The sequence below is a fragment of the Notothenia coriiceps genome, unplaced genomic scaffold (genome assembly GCF_000735185.1).
Source record: "Notothenia coriiceps isolate Sejong01 unplaced genomic scaffold, NC01 NC01_scaffold00011124, whole genome shotgun sequence".
In the NCBI taxonomy this organism is placed as follows: domain Eukaryota; kingdom Metazoa; phylum Chordata; class Actinopteri; order Perciformes; family Nototheniidae; genus Notothenia; species Notothenia coriiceps.
This window is the reverse complement of record NW_011343825.1, coordinates 25,650-45,395: the sequence shown is the minus strand read 5'-3', so window position 1 is coordinate 45,395 and position 19,746 is coordinate 25,650. Positions and strand designations below refer to the sequence as shown.

At 40.2% G+C, this 19,746-nt stretch overlaps 2 protein-coding genes across 2 annotated transcripts in view; one reads left to right on the top strand and one right to left on the bottom strand.

Moving 5' to 3' along the window:
- The first annotated feature begins 1,986 nt into the window (after nucleotides 1–1,986).
- On the top strand, nucleotides 1,987–16,786 carry LOC104946460 (myosin-11-like). The gene is made up of 22 exons (XM_010772297.1): nucleotides 1,987–2,022; nucleotides 2,636–2,767; nucleotides 2,848–3,054; nucleotides 3,816–3,953; nucleotides 4,022–4,145; nucleotides 4,707–4,878; nucleotides 5,425–5,637; nucleotides 6,048–6,192; nucleotides 6,740–6,946; nucleotides 7,569–7,673; nucleotides 7,935–8,087; nucleotides 8,413–8,661; nucleotides 9,593–9,805; nucleotides 10,251–10,463; nucleotides 10,783–10,944; nucleotides 11,089–11,217; nucleotides 12,080–12,168; nucleotides 12,491–12,614; nucleotides 14,635–14,843; nucleotides 15,027–15,135; nucleotides 15,218–15,390; nucleotides 16,098–16,786. The coding sequence occupies exons 1-22, from the start codon at nucleotides 1,987–1,989 to the stop codon at nucleotides 16,303–16,305; spliced, it is 3,510 nt and encodes a 1,169-aa protein (XP_010770599.1). The 3' UTR covers nucleotides 16,306–16,786.
- A 736-nt stretch (nucleotides 16,787–17,522) lies between these two features.
- The window catches only part of LOC104946458 (nuclear distribution protein nudE homolog 1-A-like), a 20,081-nt gene continuing 17,857 nt past the window's right edge, over nucleotides 17,523–19,746 (bottom strand). Inside the window, exon 9 of the mRNA XM_010772294.1 lies at nucleotides 17,523–19,746. This exon is cut by the window's right edge and continues 96 nt beyond it. The gene's annotated coding sequence lies outside the window, so the exon portion shown is untranslated.

Here is a 19,746-nt window from a genome sequence, read left to right as displayed (position 1 = left end):
AGGCGGCTAATGTTCGGCGTGGTGACATTTAGTCGTCTCATTTAAACCCTGCCGTAGAGCAAAATGTTAAAATCTCTTATTTCAGGTTTACAACCACAAACACGTTCAGAAAACCTAACCCGAGATTGCTAGAGTGATGACTCGGTTCCACGTTAAGGAGTCATTCCTGCACCCCTCGATAAGCACTCTCATCGAAGCATGCTAAGGTTTCCACACCTAAAAGGCTGCAAGTGTGGATGACCTGAAGTCTTTTTCTCTGTACAAACTGTGTGTGATGATATCTAATAACGTGTTTCTCCTTTCTGTGTGTCAGTCTGGAGGAGGCAGCCCTCAGTCTCAGCGTCCGGCCGAGTTATCTGACGACGAGGTCGGGGAGTTGTTCCAGCGCCTGGCCGAGGTGCAGCAGGAGAAATGGATGCTGGAGGAGAAGGTGAGCAGCCGCTTCTTACCTGTCTTCATCTCTACTAGTCTACTTGCACTGTGAACCCGGAGATGTTGAGAACACACAAGTTTAATGTTAGAAATGTAGAGTGCGGGTCCCCAGCACATAGAAACTACTGGATGCTAACTTGCATATGTTTGGACATTTTGCACACTTTCATTTATATTGGCATTAATATCTATATGCAGACATACATAGGAATAGCTAGAAACATGGCTTGACGGATTTGGAAAATGTTGGTGTGGTTTTTGAGGCATATTGAGGATGTTGAATACGTTTCTGACATTTTAGGATCAAACATTTAGTTTTGAGTCCCTTTTTAAACGTAAAATCAACCCAAAATTCATCAAAATCAGCCCATCAGGAGTACAAATATGACCACTTCCTGGTTTAAACTGCCATTTTTTTTATCCTGAAAATGTCAGGAATGGATCCAACATCCTCAATAACCTCCAAAAACACTCCAACATGGTCCATAGCGTCCATTTTTTTTAATATTGTCTGCATATGATAATGAATGCAACTTATGCTAATTGTGCTAATTGCCCAACATATGCAAGTTAGCGTCCTGCAGTGTCTATGTGCTTGGGACCCTTACTATACATTTCTATCATGAAACTTTGGGGTCCTCAACATCTCCGGGTTCACAGTAAGACTCTGAGCTGCAAACAGACTTGTCAGTCTCTCTCTGAAACGCTTTGATAAAGTCAACATCAAGATGTGTACAAAGCAAACCTCCTGTAACGTCTCCGCGCTGACATTTTACTGCTTCACTTGATGCCTCGAGCCGACAGTCGGGTCAATGATAAAACGGTTCCTCCTGTTTTTAGACGGAGGGTTATGTTTGGAGATGCATTATTAATATCCTCTGCAGCATTCAATATTTCTGATGTTTCCTCTGAGGGGTCAGGGCCGTGTCTCTGCAGACGCTGCAACAATTCATCTGATTGGTGATCCACGCATTATTTATGGGCACTTAATTCTGATCAGTAGTTGTCTGCTTTCAGGAAGTATACCATGTACGCACGTCCATGTAAAATACTCAATATGTTGTAGGAAAAGCTTGGACAATGCAATATAAATCTTGGATGCTGTTGGAGCTCTGAAACTTAATTCTGTCATATATTAGAGACTAAATAGTTAGAATACAAATCAAAACTCTGTGATGTGTCAGAAAATGAATGTTTGATTAACAACAGACCGGTGCTTTAATGTAAATAAGTACATTTGCTCAAGTTCTGTAAGTAAGGGAAGTAGAAGTATCTCATTTTTATATTTCTATTTAATCCTACTTTATGCCTCTTCTCCAATACGTTTTAGATGGAGTTTTGTTTCTTGTTACTCTACTCCAAGCTGTATTTACTTTACGACTAAAATGATAAATACAAAATATAATCAGCTGATAAAGGATGGAGTATTATCTTAGATTGAACTGTGGAGAAGTACACACATCTAGTAGAATATGCTCTATACTTACCAGCTGTACGGTTAAAGAGATGAACACATTAATGCATCATTCATTTGACACCGATAATAAAATATACATGAATCTAGAGGCAATTCTCTACTTTAAAGGTGGGGTAGGTAAGTTTGAGAAACCGGCTCGAGATACACTTTTTGTTATATTCCATGGAATGCTCTTAACATCCCGATAGCAATGAATATCTGAAGTGCTTTGACAAAAAATCCATTAAAAATGTCATTTGGAAGCCGTAGTACTGTAAAAAGCACGACCAATCATCTGAGCCGGCCCGGCTAAAGTAACTGGATGGCCTACCTGCCTGTCAGCCTTCCATCTGTGCACAAACTTATCTCGTGCCCTCATTGGTCATGTGCGCGTTCGTGTGTGTTGGAGGAGGGACTCTGTAAGGAAGGGGCAGATTTGTTCCGGCTGTGTATTTTCAAATTCTAGCGCACTCGAGCTGGTTTCTCCATTCTTACCTCCCCACCTTTAAAGTGGACCTATCATGCTATATTTGAATAATATAGTATAGGACCATACCTATATAAGGCATATTTATACTTTTCATTTTTCAAAATACCAAACAGATCATGCATTTTAGCCATTCCTCATTTCTCTCAATTGAACACTGTCTTTGCATCACGGGCTGATTCTGTGAGAACAGCACCACCTACAGGCCTGGCATATGTACTACAGCGNTGTGTGTGTGTGTGTGTGTGTGTGTGTTCCAGGTGAAGCCCCTGCTGCAGGTCACCAGACAGGAAGAGGAGATGGGTCAGAAAGATGACGAGCTCAAGTCGGCGAAGGAGGTGGCGTTGAAGTCTGAGGCGGAGCTGAAAGACATCTCGCAGAAACACACCCAGGTGAGAGAAAATCGTTTAATCAATTTAGATTAGATTTGAACTTTAGAAGATCCTGAAGTGACTGAAGTGTGTATTTGTAGCTGATGGAGGAGCGCACCCTGCTGGAGACGAAGCTCCAGGCGGAGACGGAGTTATACGCCGAGGCGGAGGAGATGAAGTTGCGGCTGGAGACCAAGAAGCAGGAGCTGGAGGAGGTGCTGCACGAGATGGAGGCCCGGCTGGAGGAGGAGGAGGACCGCAGCCATGCCCTGACGCAGGAGAGGAAGGAGACGGAGCAGCAGCTGCAGGTGGGGGCACAGCACTATTTTAATAATAATAATAACAACAATATTAATAACAACAACAATACAAATATTATATAAAAATAACATAGTATAATAATAATAATACGAATAATACGAATAATAATATAATAATAATATATTATTGGTATAAATGAATTATTATATTAATAATCATAGTCATAACAATTCTGATAAACTAAAAGACAGAGAGACATTGTTTAAAAAAAAACTGTGAAATTACAAAATGTTATTGTCTAAATATACTATATATATTTTCTCATAGTAATTATCATATTCTTATTTTTACACGTGTTTATTAATCATAATAGTAATAATAATAATAATGCATTTCATTTATAGAGCGCTTTTCTGGAAACCCAGACACTTTTCAGAGTAAAAATTCATTAAAAAACATAATTAAAACACACACTTAAAATTAAATTAAAATATAAAACACACCATTAATTACAGATTAAAAGCAGTTCTGTAAAGTTGAGTTTTTATTTGTGCTTTGAACATGGTGATATCGGTGAAGTTACAGATGTGTTTGGGGAGTGAGTTCCAGAGGGAGGGGGCAGCGACGGAGAAGGCTCTGTCCCCCCAGGTTCGATGCTTGGTCCTATGAGGAAATATGAATGTGAAGATTTTAAAATATTCATTTTTGGCTCTTATCCTGCTATTTTGATGCTATGTATTGACCATTTCACTAGACCAAGCTTACTTGGCATTATCCAAACTGTAATGTCCCGCTGTTTTCTCTGCAGCTGATGGAGGCCCACATCGCGGAGCAGGAGGACTCCTGTCAGAAGCTGCAGCTGGAGAAAGCGTCTGTGGAGGGGAAAGTGAAGAAACTGGAGGAGGACGTTCTGGTGATGGAGGACCAGAACAACAAGCTGCAGAAGGTACAAACACTCTGGAAGGTTTGCTAGGTAGATAGCACAATGCAATCTTTACTGTTGTGTGTTTTCAGGAGAGAAAGCTTCTGGAGGAGAGGATGTCGGACATGAACTCCAACCTGACCGAGGAGGAGGAGAAGTCCAAGAATCTGACCAAACTCAAAACCAAGCATGAGTCCATGATCTCAGACCTGGAAGGTGAGGCAGCAAAGCACTCACAATACTCTATTCCTTAATGGTGCTTTATTTTGCAGTTAAATGGAAAAGTCCAAATGAGATTAAGGATCTTTTTTTAAGGGAGACAGCGGAATGGATAAAAGCACACAGTAACAGACACAAACACAGTAAAGGCACCAGCAATCATAAAACTTTTACTTCTAAAGAAATATGTCTGCTTGCTTTTTTGATCCCAAGCCATTTGACTGTGTACATGTACTGAAAAGAAAGGGCCCATATTATGCCTTTGGGGGGTTTTCCTTTCCTGTGGTGTGTTATATATATTTCTTTGTGCACGGAAATGGTCTGCAAAGGCTAAAATCCCATTTCGGATCTTTGTAGGTGAGATTTAGCCTATAAAAGATAACTTGCATTGTATTTTCGAGGCTGTACAATCCAATTTCTTCTCAGGTGCCCCACTCTAGGGGACCAGTGATTTGAAACAAATAAGGGGACTCACAAGACTTGATGACCTTAAAAATCAGTTTTTGTATAATGAACCTTAATAAAAGGTCAGTGACACTGTTTTCCTCTCTGCTGCAGTGCGTATGAAGAAGGAGGAGAGGGGCCGTCAGGACGTGGAGAAGGCGAAGAGGAAGGTGGAGGCGGAGCTGGCCGACCTCCAGGAGCAGAACGCCGACCTGCAGAACCAACTGGCAGAGCTCCGAGCCCAGCTGGCTGCCAAGGAGGAGGAGCTGGAGGCCACGCAGGCCCGGTAAACTGGGGAGGTTCAGATAACATTTCAACACGGTGTTACACAGAATAATCAGCAGTGGAGCTAAACATGTAAAGATTATCCTGGGAGGGGCGCTAAAGGAAATATTCCGGAGTTATAACAGGTGTTGATACTGTATTCTGTTTATTTATATGTAAAGATAATGTAACAGTCTTTTCCCGACACAAAGATCTAAAGATTTCCTCCTGAATTCAGGCTTATATTGGTCTAAACCTGCTGGGTACTTTTTTATAGAAGTTGATGGCCAGAACCATTTTGACCTGGCAGGTTAAGAGAGTGATAAGTGAGACAACTAACGCAAAACAACTATATTCTATGACACTGCAGATCTCTAGTGCGTGGATTTGTGTGGTCTCTCATAGTGAGTGAGCATATGTTTAAACAAACTGTTTACAAGAAACAACACAGAGCCCTTAGTGTGTCTTAGCAGCCAACTCACTGAGATGTTTCTACATAAAAGTCCTTAATGCTTAGTTTGATGTGAAGATATTAGAAACGTTATCAGAACCTTCCCTGTGTCCCCAGGCTGGAGGAGGAGTGTAATCAGCGCGGCGCGGCGGTGAAGCGAGTCCGGGAGCTGGAGGCTCTTCTCTCAGAGCTGCAGGAGGACCTGGAGGCGGAGAGGGGGGCCCGGGGGAAGGTGGAGGCGGCCCGGAGGGATCTGGGAGAGGAGCTGAACGCTCTCCGCACCGAGCTGGAGGACAGCCTGGACACCACCGCCGCACAGCAGGAGCTGCGGTGGGTACCGGTGGGGGTCTACTGTGTGGTCAAAGTCTTCTATCACGGTATATGTGTCATTTCAAAGTTTGTAACCAGGTACACTTACAAAATGGCAACATCTAAAGGAGTTTACATTTATAATGGCCTAGGACTTTTAAGATAAAATAAATATTCTATATATTTGTTCAAACAGATCATAGCTTAATCCTTGCACTCTTTACGGTGATAACATTAAAGGTACTTCATTTAAAGCAAATATTAAATATTAAAATCTGTGTTAAACAATGTTAAAAACAGCTTCTTTCTAAGATTGTGCAGAAGAATAAAAAAGGGTTTCATCTGCATAAAAAGAGACCGCTGTGACCCCAGATGTGTAGTGTTGTGTGTGTATTTATTGTACGTCATATGTGTGTATTTGTACCTGACAGGGCGAAGCGTGAGCAGGAAGTGGCCCTGCTGAAGAAAGCCACGGAGGACGAGGGCCGGGGCCACGAGGCTCAGGTCCAGGACCTCCGACAGAAACACAGCCAGGCTGTGGAGGAGCTCAACGAGCAGCTGGAGCAGGCCAAGAGGGTACTCTCACACACTCACACACACACACACACACACACACACACACACACACACACACAGAAACACAGACACACACACACACACACACACACACACACACACACACACACAGACAGACAGACAGACAGACAGACAGACAGACAGACAGACAGACAGACAGACAGACAGACAGACACACACTGATGCATACCTGGGACACAACATTTCCTCGCTCTGATATTAAAGGGTCAGTTTACTCAAATTGCATTAATTACAAAATATGTTCTCACGTCTAGTTTAGAAATACTTAAAATGTGTCCCTATATTTCCACGTTAACTATATTTTACAGTTCACCTGGTGTAGTTTCAACTGTTTTTATGGAGAATGCGTTTATAAAAGTAGCAATATAAACACACGTGATGACTGAAATAAAGAATGAAGTAATGAAAGATAATGATATTTGATGAAGGTGGTTTGAATTACTTTCTCAGGCCTGCTTCCTTTTAATCAATAAAGATATATTTAGGGAGGAGCAGTGTGTCATGAACCCCCCCCCTCTGCCCCCAGGTGAGAGCGGGTCTGGAGAAGGCGAAGCAGGCTCTGGAGAAGGAGCAGGCGGACCTCAGCGCTGACCTGCGCTCCCTCGGCAGCTCCAAGCAGGACGTGGAGCACAAGAAGAAGAAGGCGGAGGCGCAGCTCAACGACCTGAACGGACGCTTCAGCGAGAGCGAGCGGCAGAGGACCGAGCTGGGGGAGCGGGTCTCCAAGATGACTGTGAGATAAATAAATAAAGAATGCCGTATATCACAAAAAATTAAAGAAAAAAATCAATATTTCTTTATTGTTCTTGCTGTTTCCAAGAGATTTCTTTGAACAAACTTTTTTTTTTACTGAGATAGACGGTTATATTATTAATTAGTTCTACTGTTTTTTTAAAAGGACATATTGCAAGTCAATTTCTAAATTCTAAAAATGATTTGAAAAGTTGGACAAAGTTTATGAAGTTTAGGTTGTTTTGTTCATTAGTTACATTGTAAAAGAACATTTAGTGTAGAGATTATAAGGTGATCATATTAAGCGTTTATTTTTCCTTTACTCCATTTCAAAAATATTTGTATATATATTATCATTTTTTGTTTGATTCATGTTTGTTTGAAGATCTGCTGATATAAGTGCATTTAAGTGTTAAGCAGGATGCTTTGATTTGACTTTGCTCTTTTGTCGGTTTTAGTGTGATCTTGTATTTTCTTTCTTTGGTAATTGCAACCAGGAGTTAGTCCTGGTTTTACCGCTGCGAGATTATTTATAATGTGGACAGTATATATAAAACTGTATATTAGAGACTTTATTTATCTTCTTATTTTATCTATCTTCTCGTTTGCTCGGCCTCCGTCAGATGGAGCTGGACGGTGTGACCGGTCTGCTGAACGATGCGGAGGGGAAGAACATCAAGCTGAGCAAAGACGTCTCCAGTCTGTCCTCCCAGCTGCAGGACGCACAGGTGGGGGGTTTACATAAAGATTGCTCTAAATGTCATGAAGATGCTCTTGAAGTGAAGCATTACAAGCTATTGTACAAGTGGGGAATTTCTTGTCTCTTAAATGGGAGTGGTCTTATTTATATGAAGTCGTCCCACAACAGATATTTTTCAAAAAGTACAGTCCGCGTTGCACGTGTTTTGTTTTTTTAGGTAATTTTGGAGATATTTTGTCTGGACCAAAAAGGTTGCTGACACCTTTCTTTCCCCCTCCTTCTCCTGCAGGAGCTGCTGTCGGAGGAGACCCGTCAGAAGCTGAATGTGTCGGGGCGTCTGCGTCAGATGGAGGAGGACAGGAACAGCCTGATGGAGCAGCTGGAGGAGGAGATGGAGGGCAAGAGGGCTGTGGAGAGGCAGCTCTCCAGCCTCAGCATGCAGGTCAGTGACTGTCTAACTGTCGGTGAGGAGAGTACAGAGAAAATGCTGTTAGAAGTCAAAGTCATGCATTGAAAATATATCATAACTAAAAGTAATTAAGTATATTAAATCAGTCAAATGTAGTTAAAGTATTACATTTAAAATAACACCCAAACTAATTATTCAAAATCAACTTTATAGATGCCAATACATTTTCTTACAATCTCTCAAAAACCCGTTTGTATTACCTTTAAGCTTCTTCTTTTTCTGTACTTGGCTACATTGAACGTTACAACTGAAGACATGTAAATGTTCAAGTTTTCTCTCACCCTTCTCCTCATGTCAGCTGTCAGACTACAAGAAGAAGCTGGAGGAGGCTTCGGGGGCGGTGGAGATGCTGGAGGAGGGGAAGAAGCGTCTGCAGCGCGACCTGGAGGCGGCCAGCAGCGAGTACGAGGAGAAGGCGGCGGCCTACGATAAGCTGGAGAAGAGTCGCAGCCGCATGCAGCAGGAGCTGGAGGACGTGCTGATGGACCTGGACGGACAGCGGCAGGCCGTCTCCAACCTGGAGAAGAGGCAGAAGAAGTTTGACCAGGTGTATAAAAAATACATATAACTTTATTGTTTTTCATAGCTGAGGCAAGGCTACTTATATGGCCCATTTCAACAGCAAGGTCATTCAATGTGCTTTACAAAAACATTTAAAACATAATAAATAAAACACATTGTATATTATTGCCATTAAAGCCAGCACAAATATAAAAAGCAATCTGAAATAAAATAAGACGGCATAAAAAAAACGGAATAAGAGTTACTGTGCTGTGAAAGATAAATAAAGTTGTTTGATCTAATATGTCATAGGGATATAGAAACGTTATAATTATTATTTACACAATTATTAATTAAGACAGAATCCTCAATATAATCTCTATCAATAAGAAATGAATATTAGACTTTAATCCCTTTTAGTCATTATTTAACTTTGTGTCTGTGTGTGCGGCGTTGATTAAGAGGCGCTGGATTATTTTACACAATATAATCATGATTATTGTGTATATGGGTATAATGTGACGACCCTAATTTAAATGTATTGTTTTCACACAAGTGCTTTGGGTTTTGTATCCCATAATTCACACTAAAAGAAGTACAAAGTGCTCCAATAAGTCTTAATAAAAACTCCTCTCAAAGGTTTTCCCACTTATCCTTAAAAAGTCTAAAAATATATATTATTCAAAAATAATGAATTTATTGGTATTGAAGTGTCTTAAATAATATTCAAGACATTTTATAATTATAAAAGATGAGTAGTAGTATTTTCTGAATAGTTATTTCTTCTGACTTTACATTAAATATTTAATTTTTTTAATGCAAACTAAATGTTATGATTTTTTCTAAGTATTAATAAAGAACCAGAAGCCTTTCGCATTAAGCAAAAAGTGAAAAAAAAAGATCCTAAATGTATTTTCAAATTGAACTTTGCTTAAGCTGTAGATTCAACGTGTCTCTTTCCTCCTCGTGCCCCTCAGATGTTGGCAGAGGAGCGCGCCGTGTCTTGTAAATTTGCTGAGGAGCGTGATCGGGCGGAGGCGGAGGTGAGGGAGAAGGAGACGCGGTTGTTATCTCTGGCCCGGGCGCTGGAGGACAGCCAGGACGCTCTGGAGGAGGCGGAGAAAACCACCAAGGGTCTGAAGGCTGAGATGGAGGACCTCATCAGCTCCAAGGACGACGTGGGAAAGAGCGTAAGAGAAACATCATAAATAAATGGATTACTCACGCGTTATTTAAAAAAGGAAGTGAAAAATAAATAACATTTGATTAATTACTCCTTTTCAACATTATTTTGTTCTGTGTGTTTTGTGTCCCATCACTTCCTTACTCGTATTTATAAACGTATAAAATGCCCAAAAAAACATGTTGTGAAAAGGGAGCTCAATCCTTTTACCAAAAAATATATTTTCATTGGTAATAAATTATTTTAAATACATTTTTCTGAAGTCTCAAACATTTTATAAATAATTGATAAAATCAAAAAATAAATATATATATAATAACAAATATTGCATTAACGTATGAATTAAATGTGAAGTTTTTAAGACTATGTTGGAAAGAGCTTAAGAGTGAACATCAGGACATGAATACACTTCTTTTTGTTTCTGATGTTGACTTCTCTCCGTCCTGCCTCAGGTCCACGACCTGGAGAAGGCGAAGCGCGGCCTGGAGGCCATGGCGGACGAGATGAGGATGCAGATGGACGAGCTGGAGGACGAGCTGCAGGTCGCCGAGGACGCCAAGCTGCGTCTTGAGGTCAACATCCAGGCTCTGAGGGCGCAGCATGAGAGGGAGCTGCACGGCCGCGATGAGCTGGGCGAGGAGAAGAGGAAGCAGCTCGTCAAACAGGTGGAGTACAAAGGAGCCGCTGTGAGATGTGAGCATGCTGCAGGACGGGAAGATGTTACACTTCCTGCAGGTCTTTGTTTTTTCTAGCTGTGCTGATCCTGGTGGAACCTTAGGCTGCTAAATAGTTTTAAAAAATGTTTTACCTACTATTGCACCTTATTTTTATTAGATTGTTTATGTTCGCACCCCCAGATACCAGCGCAAATGCCTTGTATGTCTAAACGTACCTGGCAATAAACTTGATTCTAATTCTCATTCTAATGCTAGTATTCATTTCAACACAGGACTTTGTAACTTTGTCCCTCTGTTGCTGCATCAGGTGCGAGAGCTGGAGTCGGAGCTGGAGGAGGAGAGGAAGCAGCGCGGCCAGGCCTCAGGCAGCAAGAAGAAGCTGGAGGGGGAGCTGAAGGACATGGAGGACCAGCTGGAGGCCTCCAGCAGGGCTCGCGACGAGGCCGTCAAGCAGCTCCGCAAGATCCAGGTCAGCACACTCTTTTCATTTTTCAATATCTTCCTATTGATAAGCAACAATCAAACTGCATCCTGTAATTCCTTATTTTGATTGAGTTACTAAGCTTTACGTTAAGAGTCATTTAAAACCTGACATCCTCTGCTCTCCTCTCAGGGCCAGGTGAAGGATCTCCAGAGGGACCTGGAGGACTCTTGTGTGGCCCAGAAGGAGGTGCTGTCTTCAGCCAGAGAGTCTGAGCGCAGAACCAAGGCCATGGAGGCCGACATCGCCCACCTGCACGAGGTGAGGCCTTTTAACCCTGCTGCTTCAAAATAAACTACATTTTATAAGAGGCAGGACCATTGTTTGGTCTCCCCCAGGAAAATATCAATAAAAACATCACATCAAAAAGGACAATGGCTTTGAAATTGCACCCACGTACATGTTGTACAGCATACCCTCTCACATTAAAGGTGGGGTAGGTAATTCACTTCAGGAACACTTTTTGTTATATTCCATGGAATGCTCTTAACATCCCGATAGCAATGCATATATTAAATGCTTTGACAATAAATACATAAAAAAATGTCATCTGTGGAAGCCGTAGTACTCTAAAAAGCACGACCAATCATTTTCACCGGCCCGGCTAAAATAACTGGATGGCCTACCTGCCTGTCAGCCTTCCATCTGTGCACAAACTTATCTCGTGTGCACGTTCGTGTGTGTTGGAGGAGGGGCTCTGTAAGGAAGTCTGAAGGAAGTGGCAGATTTTGTTCGGCTACGTACTTTCAAATTCTAGCGCACTCGAGCTGGTTTCTCCATTCTTACCTAGCTACCTTTAAGTGTACAGTTACCATCTTGTTTTGCCCACATTGATTGCATTTTAAATAAACCACCTTTTTTTCTTTGCTAAGTTTTAGCATCGTGCTGAGGAGAGCAACTCTTATATTAAAAAATAATTACACAAATAATAATATCCTAAACGCTCCTACGAACTCAAAATCAGGTTGGATGGGATGTGTTGTGATTTTGATCATTTACCAGGCATTTACCCATCAATATGATTTTGATATCATATTTTGATCATAAGGTCACTATTCTTAAAAGTGTGTCTTGCCTGTCTGTCTGTCTGTCTTTCTATCTGTCTGTCTGTCTGTCTGTCCAGATGTTGGCAGCTGCAGAGAGAGCTCGTAAACAGGCGGAGACAGAAAGAGACGAGCTGGCTGATGAGCTCACCAGTAACTCCTCAGGAAAGTGAGTGTCTTGTTTGATGAACACATGTTTATATTTTATTTGATGATGTTCATGTGTAAAATGCATTGTGTTGGAGTTTGTGTCAAATAAGAAGGACCATACAACTAAAAACCTCATTCAGTTCTAAAGCTTTACAATTCATCTTTTTATTGGTGAGGTAAAAAGAGAAGATAATAGTTTAAAATATGGTAAGTTACATTGAAGATATTATCAGACAAATTAGCTCTAAAACTGTGTGAATTTCATCTTATTTTGTATTTACTTCCCAACATTCCATTCTTGTTTGTGCTCATCTCTCGATACTCCGCCCCTTTTTCTTCAGATCAATGCTGTCTGATGAAAATCGCCGCATGGATGCAAAGATCAGCCAAATGGAGGAGGAGCTGGAGGAAGAGCAGGCCAACGTGGAGAGCCTCAATGACCGGCTGAGAAAGAGCCAGCAGCTGGTGAGGGTGTGGGAGAGAGTGGAGTGGGTTTAGTCGTCCTGCTCATCAAATAGGCATTTTAAAGTTGCCAAAGATAATTCTACGTCCTCATATACTCCTTTAACTCTGCGGAATTCCACAGGGTTCAATCCTGGTCCCCATGTTTTTTTACCTTTTCATGTTACATTAAGGCAAACTGCTTAGTGGGTTAGGGTGGCAGAAAAAAATCAGGGTTTATGATACTTACACGTTTTGTTCAGCAAAATAATGTCCACATACTAACAGTTATATATATTTTTGAGGCACAAATGCAATCACCAGTAATAAAAAGCTAACGCTAGGCTATAATGTAACTAAAGCACGGTCATATGACTTCATCTCCCCACGACAAAGCTAAAGTTTGCTGATGTCATAGTGATGACATTTTCCAGTGTCATAAGCAGCTCCCATTTTGAAGACAAAAGAAGCTACAGTACGGTAAGAGCTGACTATGTACTGACACATTTATTAAAGAATTGCTCAAAAGCTGACTTGTTTCTGGGTTTAGGGAATCTTTCCTGCGCATCTTTATAGGAGCTGCTATTTATTTAGGACTTTATTTGCATATGTGTCTTGTGTTTATAAATATGTGTATTGTAAAGTGCTATATAAATTAAATCCTACTTAGCCATTACCTGCTGGGATATATACAGTGAGGCAAAAAAGTATTTAGTCAGCCAGCAATTGTGCAAGTTCTCCCACTTAAAAAGGTGAGAGGCCTGTAATTTTCTAGGTATACCTCAACTATGAGAGACAAAATGAGAAAAAAAAAATCCAGAAAATCACTGTCTGATCTTTAAAGAATGTATTTGCAAATTATGGTGGAAAATAAGTATTTGGTCAATAACAAAAGTTAATCTCAATACTTTTTTATATACCCTTTGTTGGCAATGACAGAGGTCAAACGTTTGTAAGTCTTCACAAGGTTTTCACACACTGTTGCTGGTATTTTGGTCCATTCCTCCATGCAGATCTCCTCTAGAGCAGTGATGTTTTGGGGCTGCCGCTGGGCAACACGGACTTTCAACTCCCTCCAAAGATTTTCTATGGGGTTGAGATCTGGAGACTGGCTAGGCCACTCCAGGACCTTGAAATGCTTCTTACGAAGCCACTCCTTCGTTGCCCGGGCGGTGTGTTTGGGATCATTGTCATGGTGAAAGACCCAGCCACGTTTCATCTTCAATGCCCTTGCTGATGGAAGGAGGTTGTCACTCAAAATCTCACGATACATGGCCCCANACAGGGCTCTCTCGTCTGAGCCAAATGAGGGTCTTGTATGTCTTCCATTTTCTAATAATTCTCCCGTTCTCGGCAGTCTTCCCAGCCTGGTGCAGCATTTGTTTCTGGTGTCCTTTGACAGCTCTTTGGTCTTGGCCATAGTGGAGTTTGGAGTGTGACTGTTTGAGGTTGTGGACAGGTGTCTTTTATACTGATAACAAGTTCAAACAGGTGCCATTAATACAGTTAACAAGTGGAGGACAGAGGAGGCTCTAAAAGAAGAAATTACAGATCTGTGAGAGCCAGAAATCTTGTTTGTTTGTAGGTGACCAAATACTTATTTTCCACCATAATTTGCAAATAAATTCTTTAAAAATCAGAGAATGTGATTTTCTGGATTTTTTTTCTTTTCTCATTTTGTCTCTCATAGTTGAGGTATACCTAGGATGAAAATTACAGGGCTCTCTCGTCTTTTTAAGTGGGAGAACTTGCACAATTGGTGGCTGACTAAATACTTTTTTGCCCCACTGTACATTAATGCATCAATAATTCAATATTTTTAAATAAAAGATTCTGAAAGTAATTTTACTTTTACTACTTAAGTATATGTTGATGTGAATGCTTTTCTACTTTTACTTAAGTAACATTTCAAATGCAGAAGTTTGACTTCTGTATTTTTACAACTTAATCTTACTGCTTAAACATCTGAGTACTTCTTCAACCACTGGTTTAAGGCGTTTCCTCCCCGAGTGAATTCCTTTTCCTCTTGTCCCTCGGTGTGCAGGTGGATCAGCTGGGTGCGGAGCTGGCAGTGGAGCGCTCCACCTCTCAGAGCAAGGAGACGTCCCGGCAGCAGCTGGAGAGGCAGACCCGGGAGCTGAAGGCCAAGCTGCAGGAGGTGGAGGGCCAGGGCCGCTCCAAACTCAAGTCCTCCATCACCGCCCTGGAGTTCAAACTGAGAGAGGCGGAGGAGCAGCTGGAGATCGAGAGCAGGTATTGGTGCATGGTGGGAAACGGAGTTTGTCAAGTTCATTTCCAACTAACAATCATGCAGCGAAACCAAGTTACATAAAAGATCATTATTGTACAGGCACATTATTACATTGTTATACAGGTTTTTGTTATCTTATTCTATCTTATAAATGTTTGGTGATATTTTGCATTTATTTTGTGCAGAGAGCGTCAGTCCAACGCCAAGAATCTGCGTCAGAAGGAGAAGAAACTGAAGGATTTAACCATCCAGATGGAGGACGAGAGGAAGCAGGCGCAGCAGTACAAAGACCAGGTAAATAAAGTTAGTGTAGAAGTATGTAAAGCTGCATGTAACTGTATTTACTGATGCTACTTGTTGCTGCTGCTTTGTGCAGGCGGAGAAGGGCAACGTGAGAGTGAAGCAGCTGAAGCACCAGCTAGAGGAGGCGGAGGAGGAGGCTCAGCGCGTGGCCGCCGCTCGCAGGAAGCTGCAGAGGGAGCTGGAGGAGGCCAGCGAGGCCAACGACACGATGAACAGAGACATGGCTTCACTCAGGAGCAAACTGAGGTACGGCAGGGACACGAGGAGCTGTTACATAAATGCTATTTCATACATCACAATGATTTGTATTTAAAAAACTATTAACATCTAAATAAATATTACTTTAATAAATCACAACAAAATACAAATTAAAATTCACAAGAAAACAAATAATATTTAAAAAAGATCAGATAACGTTTATTTTGTGATTTTAATTTACTAAATACATTTATTTTTAGAAAAATAACTAAATAAATACTTCCCGACAAAATAAATAGTAAAAAATATTAAAACAAAATTAGCCAAATCCGAGAAATCCAAACAAAAGAAATCACTAATCACAAATACAACAAAATGTATTCTATTGAAAAAGTCCTAGAAATAGTTGTTTATATATATTGGTATATTTTTTGTTGAAAGATTTCTTAAATATTGAATAATATTGCACGTCTTTGCTATTATTAAATGTCGTCCTCCTCCTTTGGTCCTGCCTCACTTCCCTCAGACACTACTGATCTGCAAACTGCCTCAAAGCTTCCTGCAGATATTCTTCTCTGCTTCAACGGGACTTCTCTTTCTCATTTCCTCATCGCTCTCTTTTCACTTTTACGGGGCTTTAACCTTTATTTTGTTCAAACTCGCTTTGCAATAAGGCGCCTTCCTCTTTCCTCAATCTCCTCCTGACCTCCTCTTCCTCCTCTTCCTCTTCCTCCTGGTGTGGCGGGTGTTCCCAGGCGTGGCAGCGGGGGGGAGGCGGTGTTCAGCAGCCCGAGCCCCCGCAGCAGCAGTGGAGGAGGCATGAGGAGCCTGGGGCTGGGGGGGGGCCTCAGCCGGAGGAGCATCAAGGAGAACTCGCTGGATCTGCAGGAGGAGGAGCCTCCGTCCCGCTCCCCGTCCCCCCCACTGGACCCCCGCGAGGAGTCCTACTCCCCCGACGAGTAGAGGCCCAGGAATATTTCCACACTTTTAATTTAAATTATTTATAAAGTTGCCTTATATTATAACGTGGAAGAGATATTTGAATATCACAATGGATTTATGTTGACATTCTAGAGGGACTTACACAAACAAGTTGGCAAAAAGTATAATAATAATAATACATATTCACAACAATATATATTTTTTCTATGGCAGAACCTGTGCCAGAAATATTTTACACATTTAATTTAAATTATTTAAATAGTTTCCTTATACTATAACTTGAAGGAGTTTTAGATATTTTATGACACAATGGAAACAAATTCATTTCAAAGTAAAACAACAAATAATTTGGAGTTAGGAAAAACATGATTTATGAATGAAAAGTAACAATTTGAACACGGTTGAAAGGACACATCCAGGTCTGGTTTAGTTCAACATTTTTAAATGCGCACAAAATGATCTTCAAATTTTTTTATGTGAATTTAATATTGAAAATGTCTTTATATTAAATGTAGTTTAAATATTTAAATGTCTATTATATTTATTTATAATGATGCCACAGAGCTAAGTAACCTTTCCACAGAAAATTAATATATTACTCTCTTATCTAGAATACTTTTCTAAACATTACAATTATTGTTATATCTATTTCACAATAAACACAAAATTTTTTTTATCCGTTTCTCAATTTGCTGTATTTGTCATCCAGGTAGCCAGAAAACATTTGTTTGTAAAACACAAAGAAAACATATTGAACAAGAAAAGTCAATATATTTTAAATTGAGGGGGAATCGAGAAAGGGTTCAATAATATTTTTTAAGAATGCAGCAAAAAAATAGTTTCTCAATCTAATAGCTAAATAAGAATAAGCATTTAGAAAAAACTTCAGATCACTTTGTTTCTGTAAACAACCTTCTGGGCTCCTCCAGAAAAAAATCACAGGTTTATTTTTTGGAAAAAGAGGCTTTTGCTCTGGTTTCTGGGGTATTTTAGAGATGATCTGTTCATTTGGAAACTGTAAAGCTATACATGTAACCCAAATGTTGTATAACCAACTGTAAGATTAGGCGGAGTGACTTAAACCTCACAATATAATAATAAATATAATAATAAATGTGCATTGTACAATGAGTGCTTTGACGCAGCTTGACTTTCTGAAGTGCTATTAAACTGCTAAATAAAATCCTCACCGATGTTTCGCCTCTCTTTTTTGGCTTTCTAGAAGGAACAAAATAATGATTTCTTCATATATTTTATTAACATTTCAAGTTGTATTGCTTTCTCAGAAACATAAGCAGCACTTAAGGTTAACAGAGATCATGGTATTACCCAACAGTCATCAGAATGAGGCCACGGGAAAAAACAAGAACAAAAACATTTACAATAACCATTGGAATTAAAAACCCCAAACAAGTTATTTTACTATAAACAAACAATACAATTATGAATCATTCTATAATATGTTATCCTCATGAATTGTTTGTTTCTAGTCAAATAAATGTATGAATGACCACATATAAATGAAGGTTATCACAAAGTGTTCAGTCTGCCCTGAGCACCTAACATCTTTATTAGTGACTCTACAGTCAAAAGTACAGTATATTTAACACTACAATTCAAACCTATTACATACTTTTCCTTTTTAACATAAAACACGAGTAGCCTTCACTGAAGTCTTCATATCTCCTGGCTAACAGGAGACGTTTCCTATTTCACTCCTGAGACCCAGAAGTAGCTCTGCAGAGGCTCAGCCCTGTTGCATCAGAGTTCATTCACACACAGTATCAAAGAATGGGACAGAGTAAACAACATACAGTAACATTATACAATTATATCTTAAAAAGAAATCCTTGCAGTATAATCCAATTCTCATTATCTAGCTGTACAACTTGTTGCTAAAACCGTATAATTCAACCATATCATCTAACCATAACCCTGACACTAACCCTGTGTTTGTGAAGTAGAGAGCTAGATCAAAGACACTTGGATTATACTGCACACGTTGTGGAAGAGTTTGATGTTATGAAACGCGTCCATTTACTTCAGTTCATCAAGACGCCGTAAAGGCATGACAGTATTCACTAAAGGTGACTGGAGGTGAGCTATTAATATGCAAGGGATCTTTTTGTGGGTGAAATATTCATTCATTCATTCCGGCGCTTATTCTATGTGCACAATTATTTAGTTTATTTGGGATGCCCTTTATTCTATCTCAGCTTATGTTCAGGTTTTAGCTCTGAGTGTGCGCTGGGCGTCTGCGTCATGAAGGTACATTTAAGTATCTCGATCGCAGATAACAGATATGGAAAGACTCTGGTGAGAGCCAAAACAGATATTAGCAAGTCAACAGGAGTTTCCTTATTCAGAGTCGAAGTTCGTATCTTGAACAGTTAACATTGAGCTGAATAAGGAATACAACCAGATCTAGTTCAATGAAGATCTGCATAGAGCTGTACAAAATCCTCTCACATTAATTCATTATGTATACAATAAATGAAATAAGGCAGCTTTAAGATGCAGAACCGTTGATGGCCACTAGATGTTGGCAAGATCATAATTTTTTCCCCACAAAACATTATAATTTTAAGAGTAATTTGAAGTGTAACTCACAAAAAAAAAAGAGAATTACTGAGATCCAGTTATGTTAGAGTTGACCTGGTTTTAGATGTAGTACCCAAAGTAAATCAAGTACGACATCCGACGGATTTTCTTTTGACATTCAAAGCTTTTATTGATGTTTTCAGATAAGCTCAAAATGTCAAATCAAGCTTTTGATGTCATCTCCCTAAAGATAAAAACCCTTCATTTGAGTAAAGGGATTAAATAGTGTGAGCTTTTGTTTGCGTGCAGCCAGCAGGACAGCAGTATTTTGAGGATATTGAAAAAAATGCTGTTTTTGAAAGGCTTAACGCAAGCAAATATGTATCGAAGCAGAATATCATTTTTAAACTATTCGCCCAAAAGAGATGCATATATGTTGCTAAATGTAAACGACTATTACATTCATGAATTGACAAATGTAAATGTGGCCTTTATCTCTGTGGCTGTCTTTGTAACTGGATATTTCTCTCATATGTAACATTGTGGGAAACCCTGTTATAGTTAGAGTGATACAGTTTAAGAATAAAGGCTTTTTCCTCCCTAAGTTCAAACATGGATGCATCTTCGTCTCAGCGTAACCCTGCATCGGTTTGGGACTTTTCCTTTACCCTCAAATCTGCTTTGAGTTCAGTCTTGACACACAAATACAAAAACACAGTGATGGGGTGACATGCAGCACAAGTCCGGTCAAATGGTTCATGCTAAGTGCGAGTGCTGAAGAAGCGCTGCTGACAAACAGAGTCAATGATAACTTGAGCCAGTGACAGTATCCAAAGTATCCAGAGAAACATTTACATCAGCTGCTCCCAGTGTCTGTACGACGTGCAACACAGTACCGTTAAATCCAGGATGGATGGGGGG

Coding starts and splice junctions, on each gene's coding strand:
- LOC104946460 (XM_010772297.1), top strand. CDS start 1,987: ATGAATCTAGAGGCAATTCTCTACTTTAAAGGTGGG. Junction 6,947..7,568: donor AGCGGGTCTCCAAGATGACT/GTGAGATAAATA, acceptor GGCCTCCGTCAG/ATGGAGCTGGACGGTGTGAC. Junction 7,674..7,934: donor CCCAGCTGCAGGACGCACAG/GTGGGGGGTTTA, acceptor CTTCTCCTGCAG/GAGCTGCTGTCGGAGGAGAC.